General features: G+C 39.3%; 1 protein-coding gene and 1 non-coding gene across 2 annotated transcripts; both read left to right on the forward strand.

Moving 5' to 3' along the window:
* Positions 1-3,691: 3,691 nt before the first annotated feature.
* Positions 3,692-14,257, forward strand: RPL5 (ribosomal protein L5). Its single transcript, XM_015819053.1, has 8 exons — positions 3,692-3,802; positions 5,607-5,676; positions 5,778-5,893; positions 7,069-7,203; positions 8,599-8,801; positions 9,633-9,810; positions 10,495-10,583; positions 14,095-14,257. The coding sequence occupies exons 1-8, from the start codon at positions 3,800-3,802 to the stop codon at positions 14,192-14,194; spliced, it is 894 nt and encodes a 297-aa protein (XP_015674539.1). The 5' UTR covers positions 3,692-3,799; the 3' UTR covers positions 14,195-14,257.
* LOC114922775 lies at positions 9,412-9,507 on the forward strand. Its single transcript, XR_003810479.1, has one exon. It is a non-coding gene; the product is annotated as a small nucleolar RNA SNORD21 (small nucleolar RNA).
* Positions 14,258-21,865: the final 7,608 nt, after the last annotated feature.

Here is a 21,865-nt window from a genome sequence, read left to right on the forward strand (position 1 = left end):
CTGAGAATTGTCAATATTTGAAGGTGCTAAATACACAGTAATTGATAAAATGAATTTCAGACACATAATGCATATATATGAAATTACTCAGCTATGTATACCGTAGGATGTGATAAAGGAAACACCTGTACATATGCCTCACTTAGATGCAGAGATTCCTATTCAACAAACCAGAAAGCATCTAAAGAGGCCTTCTTATCCCACATTTCTAAGGAAATCTTAGTTCAGAGCAAATGTTTTCAAAATACATCCCTGAAAAATAGTGGAAACTGCATGTTCCAGATTCAAGAGCTGGCTGATTATAGATTACAGATAGTCCTTGACTTACAACAATTCGTTTAGTGACCATTTGAAGGATTATAAAGGCACTGAAAAAAGTAACTTATGTTCATTTTTCACACTTATGTCTGTTGCAGCATCCCCATGATCATGTGATCAAAATTTCAGACTCTTTGCAACTGACTCGTATTTATGACGGTTGCAATGTTTCAGGGCCGTGTGATCACCTTTTGTGACCTTTTGACAAACAAAGTCAGTGGGGGAGCCAGATTGACAATAACCATGTTACTAATCTGCAGTGATTCACTTAAGAACTCATAAAAAAGAGTAAAACTCACTCAACAAATGTCTGACTTAAACATTTTGGTCGTAAGTCGAGAACTATCTATATTACTATATTTAAATCCTTTCTTTCTGATCGCTTCATTATTTCTACTTTATTTTCAATTGTGATCTTTTTTGTTTCCTTTGATGCATCAGGACTTGCATCTGTTTTACAGTTGAGAGGCACGGTTACAAGGGTAAATAAGAGAAAAAATTAAGCCAAACACAAAGTTGCACACGCAATATATTATTAATAGCAACATGATCTGATTTATAATGGCGAACGGTGTTTCTCCTTCCTCAAGCCAAGAAACTGAAGCAGCGCAATGTTTCACGAATGCCACAAAGTAGTATGTACGGTATGTTCATTATTACAAACCATTGTATTTCACTGAAAATTTTAATGTAATAGGCTTTATGGCAATCAGTTTGTAAGTACGCGTTGTTGGCCATTCTTAACTCAGGGATTATCTGTAGGTGATCCCAGTGACATTTTGCGAATTTTGAATTGAACTGAAACCTTAGAGGAGTGTATATGTTTGAACAGGAAACAGTATTTGAAAATTTATCTTGTGAAGAAAGAAAAACTTCTGAAATATTTCTAAATATCTGAAACAAATAATGGCTGTTTCCTATCTTGTAATTGGCATTACAGGAAGTGCTCGACTTACTACTGCAGGGGTGTCAAACTGCGGGCCCATGGGCCGGATGCGTCATGCGGAAGCCGCGCCCACCCCATTGCCGGCAATGGCAAAACTCTCCCGATACGTTGCACGACGTCATGTGATATCGCGAGTTTGACATGTCTGTACTACTGTAATTGAGCCAGGAATTACAATCATAAGTTGTGCCAGTCATTAAGCAGGTCACCATATGACTGCACCTGATTTGATGACCTTTTTTTGTGGCGATTGTTAAGTGAACCTATTACACTCAATGGGTTTGTTTTTTTTGCCAGAAACTGAAAGTGGGATAGTTGTCGTAACTTCAAAATTGGGTCATTAAGTAGCTCTGGGGAGGACTGCTGAGCAACTGGTCATAAGCTGAGGATTTTCTGTATATAGATTGAGTTTAATAGATTAAAGTGTACATGTAAGCATTGTAGCTAATGGAAATACTGTTTCAATGAAACTAAATGAAGCATGGAATTGTTATAATGTTGTGACTGATTGACATGTATTCTGTATACACCTTATAGTGGATAAGATTGATTCTAAGCATAAGATCCTATTTATTTTGGGCTGGATCAGTGTCATTGTGGCCTCACCAGGAGTAATCTTGTTGGAATCATCTCCTCAGGCTTCATAATTCTAGTGAAAGTGGAAAATGACCCAAAGATATTTGAATGCAAAACATGTTTCTGACTCATGTAGTATTCATCTTCTGCTTAAACCTGCTGAAACTATATTGTTTCTACACCAGGGCAAGTGTTACTCATTCACTACTCTATTTAGCTCCTGTTGTAATTGATTTAAGTTCTTATAATTTCCAGTCAGCATGCCCATTTGGAAACTGTGGAATTGAAACTTAATATTTTTCAGGGAAGGTAGATTCATATGACAGTATGTATACCAGCTAAACGTATTTCTACTCTTAGTAGATGTTGATGATTTGGAAAACACAAAGAGTTGGTAGCCAGGAAAAGAAACAAATAGCAAGAACAAATAAAATAAAAAGAGGTCTCATTTGAGGTACAAGTGATCAAGCTCCAGTTATAATATCATATTTTGGAAACATTATATGAAGACCAAGCTGTCTTAAGAAGTTTCTAATGCTGGAAAGGAGGAAGGAAAGAAGAAAACAGAAAGACCAGCAGCAAAATGTATGGACTTACAGTGGGGATTGGGGCACCATTGGAAGACCTGAAGAGACAGGTTGGGGAGTGAGCATCCAAGAGAAAATCTGTTTAGGTAGTAACTAAGAGTCAGTGTTAACTTGAGGATACATAAGCAATCCATTAACTGCTTGTCAGCATGTTAAATCTATTCAAATGCCATATAGATTTAACACAAATGAAAAATCTGCAAGAGCATTTTCCACCATTACCATCCAGATATGTTGGTTAAATTTTGCAATATTCAGCAATACTTAGCTGCTGAATGCTGAGAAGCAGTGGTAGGCCTTGCTAATATTTGCACGGGAGACTCTCAGGGAATCCCTGAGCTGCCAACTATATGGAGAAGTTGAAACAACAATGGTAAATTACAACCACGGGTATGTCTCATTGAGGGAGCCTTACTCCTCATTNTTCCTAGTAAGGCTGCCTTTTGCAATTGACTAATAGCGAATTTGTCAATGCCAATGGTGTTCAAGTGGTGCTCCAGTTGTTTTGGGATTGCACCCAAGGCGCCTATTACTATTGGTACTACCTTTGCTTGCTTTTGCCACAGTCTTTCTATTTCTATTTGTAGGTCTCTGTATTTTGTTATCTTCTCCAGTTCTTTCTCCTCTATTCTGCTGTCTCCAGGCACTGCCACGTCCACTATCCAGACTTTTTTGTCTTTCTTATCGACAATTGTTGTTGTTGTTGTTGTTGTTGTTATTATTATTATTATTATTATTAAAGTTGGAAGGGACCTTGGAGGTCATCTAGTCCAACCCCCTGCTCAGGCAGGAAACCCTCTACCATTTCAGACAAATGGCTGTCCAGTCTCTTCTTAAAAACTTCCAGTGTTGGAGCATTCACCGCTTCTGGAGGCAGGTTTCTCAAAACTTGGCAACTTTTAAGAAGGGAGGACTTCAATTCCCATAATTCTGTAGCTACTACGAAGAGCTGAAGCCCGCATGTCTTAAAAGCCGCCAAGTTTGAAAAAAACCTCTGCTCTAAAACGTTCGCTGCACGAATCCAGACCGGACCAAGCTGAAATGCTATGAGTTGTCAACGGAAGTTTTGCCACAGTGATGTCATAACAGCAGCTAATGGATAAAGCGTGCTTACTCCGAGGAGCTGAACCGACGTAAGCGCCGGCGGCGCAGGGAAGAGAGCGGGGGAAGCGGAGCAAGCACCCCTCCTCCAGCCCTCCAGAGGGCGGCATTCTTTTCTCGACTGGTTCCTCCTGATGCGAAACTGCCGCGTCTTCCTGGTCACGTGCCGCGCCTGCGTCCTAAGCTCGGCCTTTTTTCGCAGCAGTACGGGTCGCGGACGTTTCGTTAGGCGGCCCTCGGCCTAAAGCGAAACGGGATACAGCCGGCAATCATGGTCAGTACCGGGCCCAAACGAGCCGTGGTGGGCAGGGCGGGACCGGCTTTGCAATTCCCGAGCTCGGGCAGCTTCTGGTTTGTCTCCTGCTGCCTGGATGGAGCCTGATTGGGAAGCGGTGGGCCCAGCCGCGGAAGCGAGTTCCAGCGTGGCTGGAATGGCTGCTCGCGCTGTGTTTTTAAGTTGCTGCTGGATGGGAGAGCTGCGGCCTCCCAGAGCTTCGTTCAGATTGTCTTCCGAGTCTGCTTTTCTCCCGTTCTCTCGTTTTGCTTCTCCTGTTTCCATTCCGACTTAAGAGTTTCTTCCTCAGGCCCCTTTTTTCATTAGCTCTCTCTCTCTCTCTCTCTCTCTCTGGGAAATGGAGGGTAGTTTAGACCAGTGTTTCTCAACCTTGACCATTTTAAGGCCTGTGGACTTCAACTCCCAGAATCCCACAGCCAGCAATGCTGGCTGTGGGATTCTGGGAGTTGAAGTCCACAGGCCTTAAAATGGTCAAGGTTGAGAAACACTGAAGCTCTTGAATGTATGAAAGGCTTCCTAGGGATGCACGTACACACATGGAACTGGGCTTGGCTTAAGGAAGAGAGCTGCGATCCCTGCAGGATTTGGGCCTGTGGAATGAATGAGAAACAACAGGGGGAGCCAACTTGGTGCCATTTAATGGGTTTTGCAGAGAAGCCCTAATTATGAGCCTTCTCCTAGATGTGTCCTTTTTTATCCCTGAACGTGTCTAAGCTTCCTTGACGTTTGCTGGATCTGGATATGTGGGTTTGCTGTTTTCTACAGCACATAGTTTAAAAGACTGGTTCAGGGTTGCTTCGTGCATTATATTTTCCCACTGAATGGATAAATCTCTAATTGTGGGCACAGCAACAGGTTTAATTTTTTTTAAAAAACGACTTTAAATAATGTAGAGAAAGCATTGGTCTGGCAGTCTGTCAAGCTAAATAAAGCTGTCTGTATCGCTCTGACATGCTTGGTTTTTTGGGTAAAAAATACACAATTGTTGTAAAATATGGTATAATCTGATAAGAATGTATATACTGAAAGGTCACGTCAAATCAATTTTTTTTTTAATTGTTTTATAAATAAAAAGTTTAAATTAAAAAAAAAAATACACAATTGTTTTCTAGGGCTGATTGGCAGCAAATGTATCCAGGAATAGTTTCTGGAGGAGCGTATTTTCAAATGAAAAGGGGTCCTAGTTGGTCCTAGCAGACTAGGATGTGATGTTACAGGCTTATTTACTTTGGAAAGGCAGAAGACTGAACCCATTTCATCAGCAAAAGGAAATTTAATAGGTGATTTTTTTTCTTGATAGAATAGGTATGGTTGCTGTTTTTTTTAGAATTTAGTTCACTATTGACTTTTTTTTCCAGCCGCAGACATTTTCATGAGACAAGGGTAGATGGGTAGTATGTAATTTGGGAAATATAAACAAAAGCTAAATTCATCATATGTAATTTGTTGATTATAGATGGGTAGTAATGAGAAAAAAAATTGAGTACTTTCCTATATAGGTTGTCAGTGCTTCTGATGATTTCCAGTGTTTTCACAGGTAATTGAGGTAGAATTCTGTAAGCATCTCTACTGCCAGAATGAGTTTTCCAGTACTGTTTTCCATTTTGCACCTTATTCTTTATTTTCAGCTTCTTGGTTCTCGGATCTTCTTCTCTGTCATAGACCAGCATAAAACAATCATGAAAAATTACATCTGTTTCATTAATTCTTCTAAGCTTCCCCCCCCTTTCATTTGATAAATTGTCATACAGATGTTCTAACTTTTTTTATCCATTTATTCAAGGGCTTTGTCAAAGTTGTCAAGAATAAGGCCTACTTTAAGAGGTACCAAGTCAAGTTCCGAAGAAGGAGAGGTCTGTTTTGCTTCTTTTACAGAGCTTCAGTACATTGAACGGATCGTGGCATAAAGAAGAAAATCCTAAATCTATTTGATCTGTTTTTTTTTCTTATTCAGAGGGAAAGACTGATTACTATGCTCGTAAGCGCTTGGTGATTCAAGATAAAAACAAGTACAACACTCCTAAATACAGGATGATTGTACGTGTCACCAACAGAGATATCATTTGCCAGGTAAGGGCATGTTTTGATTTTGGCTGTTGTTAAGAACCAATTTGCATATGTCTCTTATATAGTGATTTTGTGTAGATATTTTATAATGCATAGCATCCTTATGAGCATGTTTACCTAGGCTTTTTCTCCAACATATTGGTTTTTTTTTTAGACTGAAATTATATTCTGAAACTAGAGTAGTTCATGCTTTTAATAATGCTTTTCCTTTAGAACAGACATGTCAAACTTGCGATGTCACGTGACATCGCGCAACGTGTCGGGATGGTTTTGCCATTGATGGCAATGGGGTGGGTGTGGCTTCCAGATGATGCGTCCGGCCCATGGGCCGGCAGTTTGACACCCCTGCTTTAGAAGAAAGTTATACCTGTACTATTCAGAACTTAAATCAAGATTAATTACATTGCTTTATAAAACAATGAATTGCACTTCCCCTTTCAAATCAGTGTGTGCAATCTTGGGATTCTTTTGGACTCGTAATTCCTATACTTGGTCCCAATGATTAAACAGTGACATCTCTTGTGACCTGGGAAGCATGCCTTCTCTGTCGCATGGCTTACCTTCTAAGAGATTTCTGTGGTTCTCACTCTGATGATAATTCTGAAAGGTCTTGAAACCCTGGCTGTGGGTAGAATGGATGTGGCTCCCTTATTAATACAGTGTAGTTTTTCGATAGATACTGTCCGATTTATTTATGCTGTATCACATAATTTTTATAGTATTTTAAGTTGTGAGCTGCCAAGAGTTTTGGAATTAGGCAACAGCTAAATATAGTAAAATAAATATTTTTTTTTAATATTTCACCAGTAATTATGCTTAGAGAAAGAGTGAACAACATGTAGCCTTTGACCTAAATTCAGTCTTCTTGCAGTTGAGAATGGAAGAAGTGGGCAAATGTGGAAAAGGACTGTCAAAAAGAGAAATAGACCTTATAAGATGCTAGAGATGAAAACAGATCATAAAGGAATATGCCATTCCTGGATTTCTGTTTTGCATAGTAAACTAAATGTGTTTTCTGCAAACCTGGGAAACCACGTTTGGCTATATATATGGGGGACTTTCAGATACTGGCTTGACTCATGGATCTATTTCCTAGATTAAGGAGACTCAGTTTGGGAGCATTTGCTGCATAAGACAATTGCAATGAATGGATTTGAGACCAATGTTCCCTTTTTTAGATTGCATATGCCAGAATTGAAGGCGACATGATTGTCTGTGCTGCATACTCTCACGAGTTGCCAAAGTATGGTGTGAAAGTAGGCTTGACCAACTATGCTGCTGCTTATTGCACGGGCTTGCTGATGGCCCGCAGGGTATGTATCTCTTTGAAAGTTGTTATTCGTGCCTTCTTATCATATGGAAGATCTGCAGTCATTGATATTATAATATGGGAATGAATTACAAATTAATAACCAGTAGGCACATAGCTTTTCTGTGTTAGTCCCTCAAGTTCAGTGAAAATAATGTGTTAAATTAGCAATTTTTATAAAAGGCATTAAGTTATAGAGTTTAAGTTAAATAGCTACAGAGATTTAAGCTTGGGTGTTAAAGGGGATCCGTTTCTCCTTTTTTGTAGCACCATATAGATTTTTCCAGTTTTAATCGGTGCCTTGCAGGGGGTCTGTTATTGCACCCCATAGTGTACAGAAAAGGTGGGGGACCTTGTAGCAGGTGTGCTTGGATTCTTTATTGGCCTTTCCCAAGTCAATTAGAACATTGTTCAGGTGAGCTGTTGAAGTAATGTTGGGCTGCCATTTTCTGTTGGGAATTTTGTTGATAAAATAGGGATTTAATGTGTATGTTTTTGTGTTCTGTATTTTAGACCAGGGGTCCCCAACGTATGGGCTGTAGCCCACCAGCGGCTGCGGCCTCTTGGCCAGCGGGTCACAGGAATGGCCGGTGCGCATGCACTCCCCAACACTCACGCTAGAGCCTGCGGCCCCGTTTGTACATGCACACAGGCATGAATGGGGCCGCTAGCCCTGGGTGTGTGTGCACGGTCCATTTGCGCATGGGCGAACGGGGCTGCTAGCACCAGGCGGGTGTGCACATGGGCAAACGGCTGCTAATGCCGCGCACACGTGGCACTGTTTGCATGTGTGCACGCGCACCAATTTGGAACCTGCTCTCCTTCCGGGCCATGAGCCCGGAAAGGTTGGAGACCTCTCTTTTATAGCATTTTATTGTGTTTTACATTTTGAACTTCCTGGAATCTTGACTGATAATATATAAATGTAATAAATTAAAAATCTGAAAAATGAGCAAAAATGGCATGGCTTAATGAGAACCAACTCAAGGACATAATTATAGAGAAACCTTGTTTTAAAGGACTACTTGGGGAGAGTAGAATTATAATAGTATTCTGAACTGTTATGAAAGTACATCATCCTGGCAGTGTAGATTATCTGTGATAAGTGTCATCATGATGCCCCTTTTACAAATGGCATGATTATGTTATTCAAATGAGGTAAATCACTGAGGAAACATGATCCAGTGCTTTTGAAATCTGCTGTAACAGAATCCAATAAATTGTCATAAATCAAGCTTTCATTGTTGCTCCTTAAAAACATCGTATCTAATTTTCCCCCCCAGCTTTACAGGGTATGTTGATTTCATTCCTGTTAGGTGGCAAGCATTGCATATCGCTGTATAAATGAAGCGTGAACTTTTTTTGCAAGGAAAACTTTAACACATGCTGTTGTTTGCAGCTTCTGAATAAATTTGGTCTCGATAAGATCTACGAAGGCCAAGTTGAAGTGACTGGTGATGAATACAATGTGGAAAGTGTGGATGGACAGCCTGGTGCCTTTACTTGTTATCTGGATGCTGGTCTCGCTCGGACGACTACGGGAAACAAAGTCTTTGGTGCTCTAAAAGGAGCTGTGGATGGTGGTCTTTCCATTCCACACAGGTAACTTCTTCCCTTCTGAATTCAGTTCACATTCAGGCAGCCATTAAGTTATATGGATTCCCCCCCCCCCTCTTTTTATACATTTTGAATATATTCATTTTCTTGAGGATATAACTGTGTTTGAGGTCATTTGTATTCTGTTGGGGGTGTTATAGGTTTTTTTTAATCTAAAAAAATCTATATCCATTTTTTATCCACCTTTATTATTTTTATAAATAACTCAAGGTGGTGAACCTCCTCCTTCCCCCCCCCCCCATCACAACAACCCCGTGAGGTGAGCCAAGAAGGAAGGTTACTGGCTCAAAATCACTTGGCTGGCTTTCATGCCTAAAGTGGACTAGAATTCAGTGTCTCCTCGTTTCTAATCTGGTGATTTGACCACAACACCAAACTGGCTTTCTGTTGCCATCGACAACACTCTATTCTCTGTAGCGGACTCAGTGCTTATTTGCCGTATGCAATTCACCGCTAAAATCTTACATGAACTGGATGCCCAAAAATCTGATTCTCTTTCTCACTTTAGTAGATTTTGTGAATGAGAAGATGAGTAAAATAGGATCATTGTGGCGTTCTATAATCATCCCATCTTTTGTTTTGCTTTTAACTGGCTACTGTGTGATGATATCCCACTGACTGAACACTCTGTAGTTGGTCCTTGGTGTGTGTATGATTGATCTTGGTGTTTCAAGACGGGACTGATGGTGGCTGAAACTCTTGGATCTGACTCCCACCCCCAAAAAAACCCCCCATTTTTGGAATCTCACAATGTATGCGCCACACCTTATCCAGTTTGCTCCCAGAGTGTATAATGCTCAGCTCTTTGTTTCATAGTACCAAGCGTTTCCCTGGTTATGACTCAGAGAGCAAAGAATTCAATGCAGAAGTCCACCGCAAGCATATCATGGGCCAAAACGTTGCAGATTACATGCGATACCTGATGGAAGAAGACGAAGATGCTTATAAAAAACAGTTCTCTCAGTATATCAAGAACAATGTAACACCTGACATGGTAATACATCATAAAGTCCTTGAATTACTGCTTAGCAACAGACCATTTCATTGTAGTTAAGGAATTGCTAAAGCAAACTTGTAGGTCACCAAAAATTGGACCTGATGTCATTGCTGCATGGTTACATGCACTCTTGAGCATGGCTTGTTCAATAAGTATCTTGTCCATATATAACATTGACAAATGCACCTCAGCAGTGTGGCTGCTTTCCTGCTTGCTTGTTTGCAATGTGTGCAAGATTGTTGGCACATCTACTAGCTTGCTTTCTGCTATTGGAAGGTTTCCCTCCATCTTTTCCCTGAAGTACTCCAGTAGCTGTTGGCTTTTTGGCTTTTTCTTACTGTTAATTCCCTCTTCCCTCAAAATACTTTGCTGTCTGGAAAAACCACAGTTTGGTTTTTATCGGGCATAAAACAGTTCCACTTTTGGTCCCCGCATGGATAAAACGCGAATGTTTCAGTTTGGATATAGGCCACTTGAAACCAGTTGTGACGTGCATGAACCATTTTGCAGATCCTTCTTTAGTGTGCATTTGTGGTATAATTGACTTTGGGGTTGTAGATAGGGAAGGACTCCATTTGACTTTATTGTAATGCTCCCGTCTCCCGTTTGGTTTTCCCCCAAAGTCTAATAAGTACTAAATATGTAGTAAGTATGAATTAACGATTAAATGTGTTGCCACAGATGGAAGAAATGTATAGAAAAGCGCATGCTGCAATACGTGAAAACCCTGCCCACGAAAAGAAACCTAAGAGAGAAGTTAAAAAGAAGAGGTAAGATGACCTTTTTTTTGTCCTAAGAGGGGTTCCATAGGAAACATGTAATTGTATATTAGTGAAGGAATGTATAAACATTGAAATAATACACACACACTGTATATAGAAATATAGGGAATATGGGGAAATTCTACTACTGTCTGGAAAGGGCTTATTGTGATTCCTCGCCAGCCTGTGGACCCAGCAACTGAGTCTGAGGATTCAGATGAGGAGGGGCCTGGAGTGACATCAGAGTCAGAGGAAGGCTCTGAGAAGCTCCAAGACTTACAGTCGGACGAGGAGCCTGGCCCCTCTACTCGCGCTCAGGCTGAGACACAGCTGTGCTGGGAGCCTGAGTTGGACAGTGCTGAACAACAGTTGGGACAAATCCCAGATGCACGAATGCACAGGCAAGAGAAGGGAGTAGGACAGAGGAATGCAATGGGGCATTAGGAAGCCACGTCTTGGCTGAATTATAAAAGGGAAGGTGTAGGAGTGCTGGTCGTGTTGAGGATCAAGTTTCTGTGAATTGTGTTTGTTTACCTTGGACATTGACTCAGGTCTTTGAGAATAAAAGGGGTTGTGGTTTTTTTTCTTGTGGTTTCTGCCTGCTTGTTGGAAGAGGGATTTCTCCTGGTGAGCATAACAAGGACTCACGTAGCTGGACTAAAGGACAGCACTGATCCTGATCATAGTAGACAAGCACTAAGCACCAGATCATAGAAGCGGGTCTACTACAAATAGACAGGACGCAAAGTACAGACTGTGCAGAGAGACCATAGAGACAGTTCAACACATACTGGCAGGGTGTAAGATGGCAGGCAGGAACAGCGTACATTCAACAGCACAACCAAGTAGCTGACATTGTGTACAGGATCACCTGTATAGAATATGAGCTAGAGCCTCCTATGTATAAATGGAGGATCCCGCAAGAACTTGTGTAGAGTAAAAGTTAGTTTATGGGACTTCCATATACAGACAGACAGACAGACAGGTACTGACCAGTCAACTGGACATTGCGGTAGTGGACAACAACCAGAAGACAGCGGTGCCAAGTGACAGCAAGTTCAGGAAGAAGGATTATGAGAAGCTGGAGAAGTACCAGGAACCGAAGAAGGAACTAGAGAGGATGTGGAAAGTAAATGTCAAAAGTTGTCCCAGTGGTAATAAGAGCACTGAGGGCTGTGACCCCATAAGCTGGGAGAGTGGATCCAACAGATCCCAGGAACAACCGAGATCTCTCCAGAAGAGTGCAGTGCTAGAGCTAAGATCTTGCGCAGAACCCTCCCAACTCGCAGGCCTCTGATAGAGGATCTGAGATGGAGGAAGATGTATAGAACCCGTGAGGGTGAGAAGGGTATTTATTCATTTGGGGGATGCTAAAAAGGAATAATTTTTATTTTGTGTTAAGATTTTAGTTTTTTCCCCCTAGCAGAATACAATTTTAATACGAAGCTTAAACTCAGGTTCCTGTGTTTTAATGTTGTAGCAAATAACTCCAGCTTGCTTGCTTACTTAGTATAGTATCTTGTTGAGTAGATTGCAGGAGCATGCCAAGTCCCTCCTGTTTTGCTTTTTTTTGCACACCTTTCTGTGTTGATGAACATTCATTCTTGGATTTAATAATTAGAGGTGTGTGCAGAACATGTTCAGTTTCAGGCAGGAAAAAACACTGTTGTCTTGAGAGTTCTGTGATGCATTTTGGCTGGGCAGTGGTTCTTCAGAACCAAAACCAGGAATACCCAGAGGGGTCTTATAGGAGTGAGTAGGAGAAGACTAGTGCACCACTTTTCATAGCATGTATATAGATAGTTGTCAAATTATGATGGGTCGCTAAGCCACTGCTGGAAGTTCCAGTAGACCTACCTAGGGCAGGGGTAAGCAACCTTGGCTCTTTTATGACTTGTGGACTTCAACTCCCAGAATTCCTGAGCCAGCCATGCTGGGAGTTGAAGTCCATGAGTCATAAAAGAGCCAAGGTTGCCTACCCTTGACCTAGGGGATACTGACAACCTGGATTCAAATTCCAATGTGCACGTGCACACACACACAGCCAGGTGACCACATCTTGGCAACTGAGTCAAATTTATAGCTGTTTGTGGTGTCCTGCAATTGCATTTATACAGGGTTTTTTTGCAAAATAACATTTCTGGTTTTCTCCCAAACCACGCCCATTGGTTCACTTAGTTACTGTGTTGTTCACTTGCCTGCAGTGATTCACTTACCAACCACTGCAAAAATTGGAAAATCAGGTCTGACATGTACCAATTTGCATCGCAACTGTTGTTGTGTGATGGATAGACTTCATTACAGTTGTAACTTGCAGGCTACCTGTACTGGCTTGCCCACCAAAGTTTCCAGTATCTGTCTTTTGTTATCTCTCCTTGTGCTATGCTGGAAATTGAGGAAATTAATGGTAGCAATCTAGCTGCCCTGTCTGACCCTTAATCTTTCTAGCCTCTTCATTTTCTTACCTCCCCTTGGCCATCAACTCCACCACATCCTTGGCTTTTTCTTACAGACATGGGCCACTAGAAATGGAACATTTTGCACATTCCTATCCTACAGTTATATTTATAAGCTGTGTGCAGCCTGCTTGCATTGGAATTTCTGCTTTTGCTTGGAATATAAGAACAGACCCCTCAAAATAATGAGCAGTAGTCCAAATATGAACAATTTTTTTCCCAGCTACCACAAAGCACAACATGAGCGGTGGTGTGAATTGCATTGTACATATCATTTTCAAAAGGAAAAGAATTGGTTCCATTACATAAGCATCACTATTCCAGTGTCAAACCTCAGAACGTGAAGCAAATTTGTGTTAATTATTAGTCCTTTTGATCTAAAATCGTACAATTTTCTATTCTGTTTTGAAATGGATTATCTCATAGAAAAGTGGTATTTTCTGTTAAAGCCAATAGCTGTCATGCTTGCTAGAATGTGCTTATTGGGAATCATTCTTATTAATTCTAAGATCATTTACAAGTCCAGTATATTAATCTGTTTAACCAACCTAAGAATACCGGTAGATAGAGACGTTTGCACAGGTGGAAGCGTCCTTAAGCCGAACTCCTGCTCAGTGAATTATTAGATGATAAAATGTGGCTCTGTTGATGAAAATGTTAAAAGGATGTAATGAGCAGAGATAACCATGTATGGGTGGGCAAAGGTACAGGTCATCTTCAACTAGAACTGTGTTTCTCAACCTTGACAATTTTAAGGCATGTGGACTTCAACTCCCAGAATTCCACAGCCAGCATTGCTGGCTGTGGAATTCTGGGAGTTGAAGTCCACATGCCTTAAAATTGTCAAGGTTGAGAAACACTGAACTAGAAGAAGAGCTGGTTTGGATGCCTTTGTGCAATTACATGAGTAATTATTCTCTGGTAGTGTAGTATCTGACCATTAATGCTAAGGATGCTTATGGTGTCAGTTCTTTTTTTGTTTTGTTTTGTTTTTAAGATTCATTTATGCCGGATAGGTTCTCTACATTAGCAAGAATAATCAAACCCAAACATCTTTTTTGCAGGTGGAACCGTCCTAAATTGTCCCTTGCTCAGAAGAAAGATCGTGTGGCTCAAAAGAAAGCTAGCTTCCTTCGGGCCCAGGAACGTGTGGCTGATAGTTAAGATGCCTTCCATAATTTTCTGTGAAGATTTTGGAATACAGAATAAACTTATTGAATCAATGTTGTTAAGTGTTGACTTGCTGAGACTGAATTCTAGCTGCATTTGAATTAATTGATCAGCTGGTTTCTTGGCTCTCCCTTTTTATACTTGTAGAAGAAGACCAGTCTAGCTTCACTGTAGGAAACCCCTCTATATCCCACTTTTCCTTGGGGGGCTGAAGGCATATCACTCCCTTCAGTGTTTTCCTCTCAACACCAGTATTATGAGATATGCTGGGCTTATAGAATATGATTGGCCCCAAGTCGCCCAAGAAGCTTTCATGGATGGAGTTGGTCTTGGACCTGGGTGGTCTTATTAATACAACATCTCAACTACTATGCCTCACTGGTGCCGACATGCTGCTAAATCTTCAAACTATTAAAAAAAAATCCATCAGGTAAGTGATAAACATCTGGGTTTATGGTCTCCTTATCAGGGACATCTGAAAGCAGACTTTCTAATTGTGCTCTCTAGATTTACTAGAGATACAGCTTACAGAATTCCCAGGCACTATATAGCCAGTGACTAGCAATTAATGAAACTCATTTAATGAAATCCCAGAAATACTTTTTTTTCCCTTCTGGAATACATTGATCTCACTTTTGGAATCTCATCTGGAAATTTTCCAAACATAATTTTCGCCGGAACAAGAATGGATTCTGCGTATTGTGGAAAGAAACAGTACAACTTTTCTCCAGCATCTGTTCAAACTGTACTAAGTTATGCTTAAGTTAACTGATTTCTGCCTTAGTTGAGTTCTGGGTCATTCTGAGAACTATATAGATAAATACAACTTCCCTTCAGATCTCAAGCTTATATGCGTGTTGAATAGAGAGGATTATCTTCCATTTGAGCTTTTCACGTGTTCAGGTGAGACGGGACCTGCATCCTAATGTTTTCACTGTTCTTGATCCACATCCTTTATTTAATAGAACTGATGATAAAGCCAATACCGGGAAGGTGTGTGTCTAAATTTGGACCTATCGGGAAAGTCTGACTTTAAATTCCTTTTCCACTTGAAATCATGAACTCAAAAGATAACTTATTTTTTCCTCAAAGCACTAATCTTCACTTGAAGAATTTTTTTTTCATAAGAATAAAGTTTGGGATACAAGACCTCTTCGTTCTTTCTACCATTTGCATAATTAAGATATCCATGAGAACAGTCATGACTCTTAGAATGGGTTAACGTGCTTCCATTTGTCTTCCTTTCGGCATTCCCTGGTTTTGAAGTCTGGACCTCCTGAATAGCTTTGTCTTGTCCAAGAACTTATTTCCCCTAGTGTGTTGCAGTGTACAAACTCTCCTTCAGTAAGGACACAAGCTTTGGGGGGAAACTTCCTACCGGTATTTAATCCCTTTATAAGTAATAAGGGTACCTTTAATTTTCCAAGGCTATCTTTAATAAGCCAAAATTATAGCTTCAAAAGAGCCAGAAACAAATCTCTAATCATGGGCTTAATAGATGGGAGAATTTGTAGAGCTGAAGTATAATCTACTCCAATCAACTGTTTCTTCCTGATAGAAGTGATTTCATGCAGCATCTTTTGTAGTTAGCCATTAATCTCACTTGGTCTCAAGTAGCATCACCAAGCTGGCCTTGGTCATTGGTCTTGAAAGGCTAAGAAATCTCATGGTATTGAGTATAAATTTTAGACCACCACGATGCCAATTTGGCAAGTTAAACACTGGAAGTCAGCAAGGAGAAAGCCCACTTCTGCATTGTTGCCAAGAAAATTATATGAATATGTGAAGATATCTGGAGTCACACTCAGATGCTCTAGATCAGTGTTTCTCAACCTTGACAATTTTAAGGCATGTGGACTTCAACTCCCAGAATTCCACAGCCAGCAATGCTGGCTGTGGAATTCTGGGAGTTGAAGTCCACATGCCTTAAAATTGTCAAGGTTGAGAAATACTGCTCTAGATGTTACACCTAGAATAGTACTATCATTGAGGGTATGTTTTGCTTTTTGCTATCATTTTAAATACATGATTCAGAGATTCCTAATATATATCCTGTGAGATAAACTGCAAACTCGGAATCAACATTCTCATGGAGGACTGATGCATACAGAGAGATCCCTCAGCTCCTCTTGCTCCTAGAAATAAGAAATATGTCTTTGTTTCTTTTAAAACAGGGCAAAAGTTGCTGGATGGAGGGTAGAAAGTGAGGTACATCACCTCCCCAAACAGCTTTTGCTCCATAGCTGGAAACTCCAGAAATCTGTGGGGACATCCAGGTGTATTGAAAGATAGTTTAGAGAATCTGATTTTTGTAGAATGAGCCTAACAAGGAATTTATATTACATTAAATTTCTGTTGTGATAAATCTGAGTTTCTTTTATAGCAATTGAGGAACTCTTTTTTAATAGCCTTGATCATGCTTCAGGCTTGTTTCCTTTTAATATCTCGTGATGTTGTAAATTAGAGTGCCAATCTATTGGGATTTTGGGTGAAAGAAACCATTTGTAGCAGTTGTAGTTAGGTATTTTCTTTTTTAAATGAGCAGCTACTTCTGTAACAGCTCTGTTTCCTTTTTTTAAATCATTATTTCCATGCTACTATTTAAACTAATATTGATTTTTCTTTTAGTAAAGTTTGCTTTTACATAATTCTTGTGAAATAAGACAGTATTTCAAAAGATTGGATGTGGGAGGGGAGGGCTGATTTCATTCTTGTTATACAGTTTAACCCAAAATGGTCAGGCAGATAACGATGGTAGAGAATAAGGAAATCATCTTGATGGAAATATGACAAGCTGTTACCTAGGGGAAAAGGGACTAAAATGTTAAATCTAGAATGAGATAACATTCAGAAGCAGATCAGGCTGACCCCATCTAATTCATTGAAGTATAAGAAGGATGATGTATATAGCACAATCAGACTTGCAAGACCAATACCAGATCCCTAAGGCCAGACCATGAAATCATCTCTACACAAAGGATAAAACTACTTTTATCGATACTAGCTATAATAGAAGGTCCCTGGTTCTTTAAACTAGCGGATCCCAACCTTTTCTATTCCCTGCACCCCTAGAATGCTGATATATTCTCGCACCCCTTACAAAAGTTCAAAATAACGGCAACGTATTATGCATATACACTATAATTTTGAAAACAAAGTTTTCTCACCCCCTGGAATATCATCTCGCACCCCCAGGGACTGCGAGCATTCCTGGTTGGGAACCCCCTGGACTAGTAGTTCTCTACATAGGCCATATGGTTTCCTGGGGACAGGGACACCCAAACTTAATTGCCAAACATTTGATCAAATTGATGAAATCCTCAATCTCATTCTCTGTTTCAGCAGCATGCTTACTAAAAAGTTAACTAGTTTACAATAAATATATTAATTAAAAGAGCAGAATGTTATATTCCAGCTAACAGCAATTACAGCAGCACTTAAAATTTGTGAAACCTTTTAAATTGATCATATTTCTGCATAAATGTGACCTAAGTTGTGATCTGTTTTCCACCCAAGTCCTAAAGCTAAAGAACCCATTTAAACAACTAAGTCTAAAGCATACGTGTTCATTTATTCATTGAGGAAAGTGATCCAAATTTATATATGTGTATGGTTTGTGTATGTGAAAGTCTGGAATTATCCGTTCATTTGAAGGAGAAATAAGAGGTGTTCCAATGAATAGGATGATAATCAGGTGTGAGTGTGGGAAGTTCTGCCTTATTTAAAGGACTGAATTCTGGGTATTCACCATCAAAGACTGATCTTCACAACACAGGTATGAGGAAGTGTGTAATAGTTTGAAAAAGGAGATTTCTGACATCTAAAAATGGTTGTTGATGCTCACCAGGCTGGAAGAGTTAACAAAATTACTTCCGAAGAGTTAGGCTCCACCAGTGCATTGTCAGGCAAATCATGTACAAATGGAAGCAATTCAACACCACTGTTACCCTTCCCAGGAGTGATTGATCAACTAAGATCATACCAAAGGTGAGGCATGTAATATTGGAGGTCTCAAGGAACCTCAAGATAACATCTAAGGAATTGAAGGCCTTTCTTGCGTTGCTAGATGTCGATATTCATGAGACCGTCATCAGAAGAGCACTGAACATGGGTGTGCATGGCAGAATTGCAAGGAGAAAGTGACTACTTTCCAAAAAGAACATTGCTGTCCATGTACAAAGACCATGTGGATAGCCCAAAAGATAATTGGAAAAATGTTCTGTGGCCAGATAAGACCAAAATAGATTTTTTTTTTTACTTGAACGACAAGTGTTAGATTTGGGAAAGGCAAACTCAACATAAGAACCTTATACCATCCGTGAAACATGATGGTAACAGTATAATGGACCAGGATGGTTTGCCATTGATAAAACATTGATAGAACTATGAATTCTGAACTGTACCAGCAAATTTTACAGGAAAATATCAGGATATCTGTCAGTGAACTTTGGGCTCCAGAGAAAGTGGGACTTACACCATAACATAACAACAACACCATAACAACAATCCGTGTTGTATAATCAAAGAGTGGTTAAAGCAGAAGAAAATGTTTTGGAATGGGCCATCAAAGTCCTCACCTTAATCCTATAGAAATGTTGTAGGAAGCAGGGAATTCATGTAAGGAAGCCCACAAACAACCCTGAATTAACGCTGTTCCATAAGAGGAATTGGTTAAAATTCCTCCAAGCCAATGTTCAGGACAACAGTTATCTGAAATATTTAGTTGCACTTATAGGATTGCACACCAGTTACTGAAAGCGAAAGTTCACATAAGTTTTGCCACACAGATTTGGATCATTTTCCTCAAATACGTGAACTATAATGTTTTTGACTCAATTGTTTAATAGGGTTCTCTTCACCTAGCTTTTGGCTTGTGTGAAGAACAAATCACACTTTAGGTCATATTTATGCAGAAATATAGAGTTTTACCCTGGGCTCTTATGGGAATCCCTAAATTGAAACTGAATAGAAATGACCAATTGTGTAATGGTGAAACACCTTCGCCGATCTCTTCCATTACCACATGAACTCTTCAATCTCAAGAGGAAAGCAGAAGTACCCTATATCTCATTTCATTAACCTTTTGTTGCATTCTATTGACTTTTATATAAAAATGATTAAATGCAACTGTACCCCAACATGTTTCACTAGGGGACAGTAAAGGGCTATCTGCTGGAACAGAGAATCAAACAAACTTGTCATCTCAACAGATTTAGGTTTCCTATTCCTTAATTATTCCTGCTTTGCAGCAATGAGCCTTTAATAAAATGAATCCAATTCAGTCATAGGTATCAATTTTGTGTTGGAAGAATATGAAAACTATAAGCAGAAATCGGGGTTTTGGACTTATTTCAACACACCTCTGTCCACTAAAATTGTTGTATTGATTTGTTTCTTGTATTTGGAGAGGATAAGGCACACATTATGCGGACTCAACTATGTAATCAAATTGAACCTTGTTCAAATTTACCCAGAATCAATGAGCTCTTGCTATCGCCAGCATTTTATGCTAATAATTACCAGAAATGCAGTGTTTCTACCCAACACGTATAACTACCAGAAAGGGGAAATAGTTCCAGTTTATTGTAAACAGTTCATATTTAAAATAAAAACCTGAAAGTGGTATAACAGCAATCAAAATGAAATACAGTACAAACTGCATTGCTAACAAGTTCCATTATTCCAAACTTTCAAATATATTTTTCCACTGAGCAATGACTGTTAAATATTGACATTCAGACTTACTCACCATGGATTTGCTTATTAAGATTTAAGAATGTTTACTGGTACCATTAATGCTGTCTCTGTCAATTTAAAAACAAAGTGGACATTGTGCAAGAAAACTGCTGGTAAAAATATTTATACAAGGCAAAAACGTACAAGACCCTAAAGCAAATAATGTCACACATTATACAGGGAACAATAGTTCTTTTGCCTTTATAAGTGCATGTTTGATAGGTTAAAAAAAGAATATTCTGTTGATTTCAAAAAGTGAAATTGTAAATAACTTTTGTAATTTTCTTGTTTTATAAAACAAACTGAATCGAGTCAAGAGCTAAAGGTGTATTAGTGTCAAGAGGAACATGCACAAGTGTTTCACAAGAGGTCTGCTAAACAACTATGTTGAACAATGTAGTTTAACTAACTAGATGCTAAATAAGATTCCAAAGATTATCCATGTGTGATCAAAGTTGCCATTTCTTTCTAGATCTTGGGACTATGGCCTGTAGTTCTGAGAAACATACACAACTGAAATGGAAAGTACTACATATTTAAAAAAAAAAAAACAAGTCCAAGAAGGGTGGTGGTGGTGAACACATGTATCGTATCACGGTTGTATTTCATTTTGTTGCTTTGTAAGCAATGCCAAAACCAATATTCATTAGCTTAAGACAAATGGCAATTTAGAAATTAGCTCATCACATAGCCTGAAAACAAACCTATACATTCTTACAAAATCAGCTTGAATGTAATATTTTAGTTTCCAAAGTGCATATGGTGAAATCACAAGAATTTGGTGGTTGAAGGAACAAATACGGTTATCTCCCAATAGGAATCTTCCACCTTACAACTACAATACTGAAATTACTTCAGAACAGTCATACATAGAATTTAACTGTTGGATAGGCTTTCTTTTGGTGAAATTGTCCACTATGATTTAAATACTTTGCTGATAAAAAAACTAGGACTCGATCATTTGATTGCATTAAAACTGTGGTTTGGACAAACGAAAGCTTAAGGATCCCTTTGACTTCTTACTTTCAAATGTATAATACTTAATAGTATTTAATAAATCTGTTCATATAATCCAACTGATTACTGTAGTTTATTGAAGCTTATATTTCATATTGCTGTAGTGTGTATGTGTGTATGATTGTGTATGCAATTTATAAATCCTTAAATGGTAGAATGGTACAACAGCTATTTTTAACTAGGAGATTTAGCAAACTTACTAACATTCAATGTATGTATGAGGTAAATGTGTATACAAATGTAAAAATCTAACAAAAAGTTCTGGTTCGAAAAACTTCCATTTTAAAATATTTTCAATTGTCACATTAATTTTCTCTAAAAATTACTAATGTGCAAATTCTGCCATGCTTAAAATTAATAGATAACCCCCAAAATATTATTTTTAAAAGGTAATCTAATAGTGATGGGTTCTTTCAGATTGATGATTGTAAAGAAACTTCAGAATTTTAAAAATCACATCAAATATTTTTAAAAGCACCACAATACATTTTCGTAGCTTTTTGAGGGGAAGCAAGAACACAAAGGATATAGTAAGTCAAAAGAACATAAGGAAGCTTCTTATCACGTCTGCAAGATGGCAGCTTTGGAACAAGAGCAGATCCCTAGATGCAATCAGTCCCTCATCTGCTTGGACTAAGTGATATCACAATTTAGGGACAAAGCTCTTCCCGTCGCACACATTTAGTTCAAATGAGAAGTCTGTTCGAGTCACCAGGATTTTTTTCATAAGGTAGCCAGCATTTACAAAAATGGCAGCTAAGAGTGCTTTAAAACAATAACCCACACAGCCAACTTCACCCATCCCGCTCCATTCCTTCTAACTTTCCCCTTTGCTAAAGATTCAGGGCAAAGCACAGGGAACAGTATTTTCCCAGGGGGCCGATTGATACGTGGGACGTTATCAAGTGGAGC

This window comes from Protobothrops mucrosquamatus, unplaced genomic scaffold (assembly GCF_001527695.2).
Source record: "Protobothrops mucrosquamatus isolate PMUCROS unplaced genomic scaffold, P.Mucros_1.0 scaffold854, whole genome shotgun sequence".
Lineage (NCBI taxonomy): Eukaryota > Metazoa > Chordata > Lepidosauria > Squamata > Viperidae > Protobothrops > Protobothrops mucrosquamatus.

What these genes read in the sequence shown, in the direction of transcription:
- RPL5 (XM_015819053.1), top strand. An exon ending in CAAGTTCCGAAGAAGGAGAG is followed by an intron (nt 5,677 to 5,777) that starts GTCTGTTTTGCT and finishes TTTCTTATTCAG; the next exon opens with AGGGAAAGACTGATTACTAT. An exon ending in ACAGAGATATCATTTGCCAG is followed by an intron (nt 5,894 to 7,068) that starts GTAAGGGCATGT and finishes TCCCTTTTTTAG; the next exon opens with ATTGCATATGCCAGAATTGA.